Source organism: Kogia breviceps, chromosome 1 (assembly GCF_026419965.1).
Source record: "Kogia breviceps isolate mKogBre1 chromosome 1, mKogBre1 haplotype 1, whole genome shotgun sequence".
Classification (NCBI taxonomy): Eukaryota; Metazoa; Chordata; class Mammalia; order Artiodactyla; family Physeteridae; genus Kogia; species Kogia breviceps.
Genome location: NC_081310.1, coordinates 184,995,113 through 185,003,490, shown reverse-complemented (window position 1 = coordinate 185,003,490; position 8,378 = coordinate 184,995,113). Strand labels below are relative to the sequence as shown.

Genomic DNA, 8,378 nt, shown 5'->3' with positions numbered 1-8,378 from the left:
GAGGGGCATCATGTTGCTTTAGACGCAGCCTCGGTAAGAGGGCTGATATCCCCTGGATGCCTGGCTCCAAGTCCTGCATCTGCCACTAGCGAGAGGCGTGGGCTCCAGCAGCTACTTCTTGTGACATTCATCACAGGAGCAATGAAACCATTGTGTCACTTGATGTTTAATACCAGTCTCCCCCAGGAGAAGAGACACCCCATGGGGCAGGACCCAGGGCTGATTTGCTTGTGGCTCTATCACCAGTGTACATAGAGGCTCACGATTAATATTTGCTGAACAATGCTCTCTCCCCTCCGGGCCTTGATTTCCCCATATATAAAATGAGCAGCACAGGCTGGGTGACCTGCAAGCCCCTCTCCTGCCCTAACTTGCTGTGATTCCAGGATCAACAAGCAACGGGCGCCTGCCTATTACAGTCATCAGCTACAGGTCTGCTGGAAGCAGGGGAAGGGGTATAAGTAAATAATGACCACATTTAAAATTCCTTTTTCATTATTAGATTATTTTCTGAGAACGGGGAAAGAGCCGGGGTGTAGAAGGGAAAGAAAGCAGAAGAGATGAGCCCAGAAAGGGGAGGCCTGGGACACGGTATGATATTAACAATTAACATGTGCACCGCACTTTACAGTTTACCCTCCTCTTTCTCCTCCACTATCCCATCTGAGGCCCCCGGTGCAATGTGTAGAGCAAGTGCAATTATGGTCCCACCATATGGCAGAGGAGATTGGGGCTCCCTTGGGTTCCCTTGGCTGAGAATGTTTAGTTGGTAAGTGGCAGAGCCAGCATATGAATCAGGGTTCTTGACTCCAAATCCAGCCCTCGGGCACCAGGGCAGCCATGTTTCCATTTCATTGAGGAACACCCCTGTTTCTGAAGAAATTCATGAGGTCAGGGGCCTTGGCAGGCAAGCCCCCCGTTGTGGACATTCTCCCGGAACAGCCCGATTCCCCCACAGCTGCTGAGCTGGCAAAACCAAACTGGACCCCCACCCATCCTATTTACAGTAAACCCCTCCAGATTGCAAAAACGGGACCTGAAACTGCCTGAGGACAGCAGAACAGGGTGAGAGTGGGGTAACAGGGAGGGGGGCCGGCCTGCTAGGCCCCTGGGAGGGAACCATCAGGGGAAGGCCCTTGCTCTCGCTGGAGAATGGAACTTCTGCTTTGGACTGAGAACAGGAGGCTCCCAGCTCCCCGTCCCACTGCTGCCCAGCCCAGCGGCATCAGAGGACGCCAGGTTCCCAGGTGAGGAGGGGGCTTGGCGCCTGGTGGGACTGGCAGGCAGGACCAATATGGCAGAGGGTGGTGATTCCCAAAGTATAGGCCCTGCATCCCCTGCCTCAGAGCCACCTGGAGTGTCTGCCAGTGAGGATCCCTGGGCCCAATCTCAGACCTCGGGAGTCAAACTCTCTGGGGGTCAGCTTGAGAGTCTGCTGCTACCGGGGGCCCCAGGTAATGGGGAGGCACCAGGATAAAGGTTTTGGGGTCACCAAGACCGGAGCTGAGCCCTGCTTCCGCCTCTCAGGTGCTGGTGATCTGGGCCAAGTCACATGACCTCTCTCAGCCTGGATCCTCTCCGGGGATAACAGAACCTTTCAGGGCTGCTGTGAGCCCTAAAGGATATCAGCTCAGCCAGTGCTTAGCACACTACCTGGTACAAGATATGTCAGAGGCAGGGATGAAATTAGAACCCAGGTTCCCCTCTGCTCAACCCAGCATTTCTCCAGCACCCGCCTTCTCTTATTTCCTCGCAGTCAGATGAGAAAGCTCAGCTTGACTCTCTCAAGGAAATGATTTGACTTGCAGGCGGAGTTGTGATGAGTTGTTAGTTAGTACTGACACCACTTAATAATGCTTGTGAAGGAGGGTGTGGGGTCGGGCACTGCACTAGGGACCTGGCTCCTTCTAGGTTCCCTAGCGTGTAATCCTCTGGCAGCCCTGTCAGGTCGAAATTAACTTCGCCAAAGGCTCAGAGAGAGGTTAAGGCATTTGTCTGAAGTCATGCAGCGAGGTGGCAGCAGAGCGGGAGTTCAAGGTCAAGTTGGCCTGACTCTAAGTCAGGGCGAAAGGGGCTCTTGGGGCTGGAAGGAGATGGAAGGGTGGCTGATATGGGGAACGTGTGAGGAGCCAGGCTGACGGCGGTGACAGACGGTAAAGGCATGGGGCGGTCACCGGATGAGTTTTAAGTCCTCGCCCAAGTCTGAGACTCGGTGGCCCCTGAAATGGGCCAGAACCCAGATCTGCCCACTAGCCCCCCCACTTCTGGCTCCCCCGAAAAAGCCCAAGTCTCATCATGGGTCAGGACCATGCTCCCATCCACCCCCCACCCCCCCCGGCAGGTGGCCAGGGCTCCCCAACCCTGAGCTGCCTGCACCCAAGACCTCCTCTCCCTGAGCCCAATCTCCCAAAGGGACCGGATTCTTTTTTACTTTTCCAAGCATCCTCCGTTGTGTCCTGAAACCTGCGGACTCTCGGATGATAGTGATAATCAAAAACTAGCTAATATTCACTAAGCACTTCCAGCATGTCGGGCTGTCGTGAACCCTAACGCATCTGTCCTCCCGCCAACGCTGTGAGGTAGAGATTAGTATTATCTCCCTTTTACAGAAGGGGAAGCTGTGGTCGGAGAGAAGCAACTTGCCTAAGGTCCATAGCTAAGAAGGGGCACAGGCCTGGTTTGGACCCTGGCAGTGTCCCTTTCCTTATGACACTCCAGGCCTCTCACCTTTGGTGAATCTTTGTTGCCAAACAACAGCAGCAATAATAGTAATGATAAAAGCCATCACCAAGCACCGGCCCCACAATCAGCACTGCTCTAAGTACAGCCCAGGCTGTAGCTCCTCTGTCAGGCTGTCTGGCTCCAAAGCCCATGTTTTAACCACCAGGTAGGGAAGCCTCTTAATATAACACCCCGTGGGGTTTGGATGGGTTTGAATGGGGAGCGGGTTTGAATCTCAGCCACACCGGGGCTGCGTGACCTTGATCGAGGTTCCCGCCCTCTCCACTGCCCAGTTTCTTCGTCTGTGAAATGAGAAAGCTAGGGGTGCTTTCCCAGGGGGCTGCTGTAAGGACCAAATTAAATGAGAGAATGTGGCCCCGTGAAGCGTTTGGCACAGAGCCTGGCACCTGCTAAGTGGCCAACGCATTGATTATTAAGGGTGTCAAACTGTCGTTGTGTAAAACCTCCAGCCAGATAAGCAGGATCATCCCCAGAGCCACCCTCTCTCGGGAGCGTGACAGAGCCTAAGCCGGTCACTCGTGGCCCTGGTCACACCCACATTTGCAGCCCCCCTTTCCTTGGTACCCAGTACAGCCCCTGGTCTAATTCAGCTCCTGGTCTGAGCCATGAACTGATTAGTGGCAGACCGAGGGGGCTGAGGCTGACTCTCTGAGCACATGAGCCCCACATCAGCAGGTTTTTCCGGGCTGGCACAGGCCTCACGAGGCAGAGGGGGCAGGGGTCTGGCCACAGCCCCGCCATCAGCCAGCTCACTGGGTGATCTGGGGAGGGTTGTTTTCTAATGTTTGCATCTCCGTTTCCTCATCGGCAAGGTGGGAAAATAATCACAACCCACTGCCCTGGAGTGCTGTTGAGGGTGAGACAACCCCAGCTACGGGTCTGAACTAGAACCCCAAACCCTTGGATTCTTCCCCAGCCATGGCCTCACCTGGATCCCCACGGTTTTCTTGGGAGATGAGCAGGGACCCCTATGCTCTCCTATTTTAAGAGCAGGAAACTGCTCAGCCTTTGTGGGCTGAGGGGTTATGAGGGAAGGCTTCCTGGAGGAAAAATGCTTTGACCTGGGCCTGGAAAGATGGAGAGAATTTGGATCTGGACAAAGGTGGAATGGGCTGCCTCATAAGGTAATGAGCTTCCCATCACTGAGATGGTACAAGTCATGGACAGAAGGGGCCTTGGCAGAGATGTTATTGAGGAGACTTAACAGTAGGCGGAGGGTCTCTCAAGAAGTTAAACACAGAATTGGCGTAAGACCCGGTAATTCCACTCCTGAGTAGATACTCAAGAATTGAAAACACGTTTCAAACAAATCCTTGTACACGAATGTTCACATTAGCACTAGTGACAGTAGGCAAAAGGTGGAAACTTCCCAAATGCCCATCAATGATGAATGGATAAACGAATTGTAATATGTCCATACCCTGGAATAGTATTAAGCCATAAGAAGGAAATGAAGTACTGATCCATGCTACAATGTAGATGAACCTCAGAAACATTATGCTAAATGAAATAAGCCTGGGCTTCCCTGGTGGCGCAGTGGTTGAGAATCCGCCTGCCGATGCAGGAGACACGGGTTCGTGCCCCGGTCCGGGAAGATCCCACATGCCGTGGAGCAACTAAGCCCGTGAGCCATGGCCGCTAGGCCTGCGCGTCCGGAGCCTGTGCTCCGCAATGGGAGAGGCCACAACAGTGAGAGGCCCGCATACCGCAAAAAAAAAAAATAAATAAATAAATAAATAAATAAAAATAAATGAAATAAGCCAGACACAAAAGTTCACACAGTGTATATAATTCCACTTATACGAAATATCCAGAATAGGTAAATCCATCGAGTCAGAAAGCAGATTGGCGGTTGTCAGGGACTGAAGGGGGGATTTGGGGGTAACTACTTAAGGAGTACAGCATATTATTTGGGTGGCATTGAAGTGACGGAAATAGTTTGGAACTAGATAGAAGAGGCAGTTGGACAACATTGTGAATGTACTAAATGTCACTGAAATGTTCATTTTTAAATGGTTCGGTTTATGTTATGTGAATGTCACCTCAATTTTAAAAAGAAAAAAAGAAGAGGCTAAGCGTTGGACTAGACGAATTTTAAGGTCCCTCTGTCCTGAGAATCGATGCCATGGGCACTGGCCATGCTGACCAGCTCAAGACAGCCCAGGGCTTCTTCCTCGTCCCCCGGATTAGGAAGGGACAAGCACCGTCCTCTCACCGGGGCCCACAGCCTTTGGAGGGACCTGAGAATATTCTGCCGGAAGAGGTGGCCTGGTGCACGGGCAGGGACACTGGCTTCCACGCCACACAGGCCTGGGTTTGAGTCCTGGCTGCAGTCCTTCCTGTGTTACCCTGAGCAAGTGACTTGGCCTCCCTGAACCTCAGTCTCCTCTTCGGTGTAGAAAAATTGGCTCTTCCATGCAGGCCTGCTCCGAGGATGTAACGTGGCCCGCTGTGGAAGCAGCACAGGGCAGCCCGCGTTCCGAAGTTCTAATGACTGAGAACGCTTGGAATAAAATCCCAAACCACAGCTCTCAAGACCCTGACCTCCGGTTCTCCGACCCCTGACTCCCCTCTGGCTGCACTGGCCTCCCTCCTGATCCTCAGCATTTCCGACTCTGTGCTGCCTCTGGCCCTTTGCCCTCCCTGTCCCTTCCTCCTGGAACAGTCTTGCCCCAGCTCTGTCTGAACCGTCAGGTCTTGGCCTAAACATCACTTCTCAGAGATGCCTCCCTTGTATAAAAAAACCTTCCCTGGTGGGAGGACTTCCCTCACAAAACCAGCCCTCCAGGCACCCTTTCATTTCAGCCGGGGCGCTCACCACGGTCTATAACTAGTTCTATTGACTTGTATGTTGACTTGGTTTATCGTCTCCCAGACTGTCAGCTCCACGAGGGCAGGGACCACATCTGTCTTGTTCCTCAGCGAATCTCCAGCACCCAGAACAGGGTCCGGAGGATAAGGCACTCAGTGAACACAGGAACAAGTGAAGGAATGAATGAACAAACCATGGCCGTAACCTACCACATCTTCTTGTGCCCCGCCCCCCACAGGAAGCAGCTGAGACAGGGCCATGACGAAGACCCCGCGGGGCAGCGTCCCAGGGCTGCTGCCCCTGATGCTCCTGTGTCTGCTCCACGTCTCCTGGGCCCAGAGTGTCTGCATGGGGCACCCGGCCATCCCTGGCATCCCGGGCATCCCCGGGGTACCGGGCTCCGACGGCAAACCAGGGACTCCAGGGATAAAGGGAGAGAAAGGTACTGTGGACTTTGGGAACAGACTAGTGTCACTGACCATGGCCCCATCTCCTACCTCCCAAGTCCCAGTTGCCCACCTTAGGGATTGCAAAACACTTGCAAATCCCTCAGCTTGCTGAGCCCTCCACAGTAACTTTGCAAGGAAGGAATTCTGAGTCCCATTTTACAGATGGGAAAACTGATGTCCGAAAGGCTACTGACTGGCCCAAGGGAACCCAGTAAATGTTGAGGCTGAGGCCAAACCACGGCTCTCTTACCACTAAATCCACTGCAGCCACACCGTCCTGGGTTGTTACCTCCAGGGTCGGTGGCTTCGCCTCTCTGAATTGTTATTTCCTCACCTGTAAAATGTGGATAATGATTCTTTTTCAGAGTTGTCTCAGGGTTCAGCTGAGACTTCCTGCCATGAAACCCTCCTGTAAGGTGTAGTTCATGCGTTCATTTAACCATAGCCTTCCGCTCTCTTCACGTAATCTCACAGTCCCACAAAATATCATCATCCCCATTTTACAGATGAGGAAGCTGAGCCTTGGAGAATGTGACTCAGTCAAGGTGACCCAGCTAATAATGGCAGATGTGACATGAGAAACACATCTGCCTGTCCCCTGAGCCCATGTTCACAGCCACTATACTCTGCCACTCTGCTGGAAAAGGTTTTATCTTGTGTTCTGCCAAACCAAGGAGGAGTAGCTGCTTGGAGTGGTGGAGTGAGAAGGATTCTAATACTCACTTCCAGGTTCAGCAAGAAAGAATGCGTGATGGATGAGGGATATGTGCCATCAGGGAGGGGGTGGAGAGGGATAGCACGTGTGCCCAGAATTCCTGATCCCTGCTCCAGGCTTAAGCCTGTATGAGCTGGTAAGGAAGGCAGGTCCAGCACCTTCCTGAGGGAGACGCCGCTCCCCACCCCACGGGCATCGGTCCCCGTTACCGTCAAGCACGTCTCAGACTCAGAAAGCTGGGCTGGAAGGAGACTCGGAGGCCCTCGCCGACATCCCGTCCTCTTGTTCACAGATGGGGAGCTGAGGCCCAGAGAAAAGCAGGGACCTGTCTGAGGTTACACAGCCAGGCTCCCTGCCTCCCAGCCCAGCTCCTTCCGGGTTCTCAGCGATCTCTGGCCCCCTCATATCTCTCGTCTCTGCCTTCCAGGGCTGCCGGGACTAGCTGGAGACCACGGTGAGCTTGGAGAGAAGGGGGACCCAGGGTTTCCTGGGATTCCGGGAAAAGTCGGGCCCAAGGGCCCCGTTGGCCCCAAAGGTGCCCCAGGGCCTCCCGGAGTCCACGGCCCCAAGGGTGAATCAGGAGACTACAAGGCCGCGCAGAAAATCGCCTTCTCGGCCACACGCACCATCAACAGCCCCCTGAGGCGGGACCAGGTCATCCGCTTCGACCACGTGATCACCAACGTCAACAACAACTACGAGTATCGAAACGGCAAGTTCACGTGCAGGGTGCCCGGCCTCTACTACTTCACCTACCACGCCAGCTCTCGAGGGAACCTGTGCGTAAACCTCATGCGGGGCCGGGAGCAGACACAGAAGGTGCTCACCTTCTGCGACTATGTCTACAACACCTTCCAGGTCACCACGGGCAGCGTTGTGCTCAAGCTGGGACTGGGGGAGACGGTCTTCCTGCAGGTCACCGACAAGAACGCCCTGGTAGGCATGGATGGGGCCAACAGCATTTTCACCGGATTCCTGCTCTTCCCAGATGCAGAGGTGTGACCTGTGGGTCCAATTCACCCCCTCCCCTGCCAGCCACGCGCTCTTTACCCCCAACACCAGCCCCCACGTGGCCAACACACACAGTAGGGCTCCATGGATGTTGCTGAATGGATGAGTAAATAAACTTTTCAAGGCCAAGGGACAGTGGTCTAATTCAAATCTGTGTCCCCAGCGACTGGCACATGGTAGGTGCTCAGAAATGTTGCTTGAATGACCGAACAATGAATGAATGAATGAGCTCTGAAAGCAGAAGCTCTATCTAATTGGTGGTGACTGGAGGGCCAGACTTTGTGTCCAGTTCTGCGCCAGACACACAAGGGGAGATGGGGAGAGAACACCATCTGTTGAGCACCTATATGCTCAAAACACTGGGCTCAAACAAACAAACAAACAAACAAAACACTGGGCTAGACCCTCTCCCCCTTTTCTCAGTAATCCTCGCACCCATCCTTGGAGATAGGTTAAATCATGCCCAATTCACAGAGGAGAAAACTGAGGATCAGGGGGATGAAGGGATTGCCCTCGATCTCACAGAAGAGCTGGGAGGGCAGGTCTGCCCACTGATAACTGAGACCTCTTTCAAGGCAAGGCATCTAGGCCCCTAAAGGACTATTCTCTGTGTAACGTCACAAACCTCCACCCAGGGGATCAAGGAGCC

General features: G+C 53.7%; 1 protein-coding gene across 2 annotated transcripts; it reads left to right on the top strand.

Moving 5' to 3' along the window:
* The first annotated feature begins 1,102 nt into the window (after positions 1-1,102).
* C1QB (complement C1q B chain) lies at positions 1,103-7,858 on the top strand. Of its 2 annotated transcripts, XM_059062398.2 has the most exons (4): positions 1,114-1,247; positions 4,580-4,590; positions 5,805-5,996; positions 7,146-7,858. In XM_059062398.2, exons 1-4 carry the CDS (start codon positions 1,153-1,155, stop codon positions 7,718-7,720), a joined length of 873 nt encoding a protein of 290 aa, XP_058918381.1. In that variant the 5' UTR covers positions 1,114-1,152; the 3' UTR covers positions 7,721-7,858. The 2 variants fall into 2 exon arrangements, with proteins under 2 accessions (XP_058918378.1, XP_058918381.1); XM_059062395.2 differs by lacking the exon at positions 4,580-4,590 and having other exon boundaries at positions 1,103-1,247; positions 5,793-5,996.
* Positions 7,859-8,378: the final 520 nt, after the last annotated feature.

Coding starts and splice junctions, on each gene's coding strand:
- C1QB (XM_059062398.2), top strand. CDS start 1,153: ATGGAACTTCTGCTTTGGACTGAGAACAGGAGGCTCCCAGCTCCCCGT. Junction 5,997..7,145: donor AGGGATAAAGGGAGAGAAAG/GTACTGTGGACT, acceptor TCTGCCTTCCAG/GGCTGCCGGGACTAGCTGGA.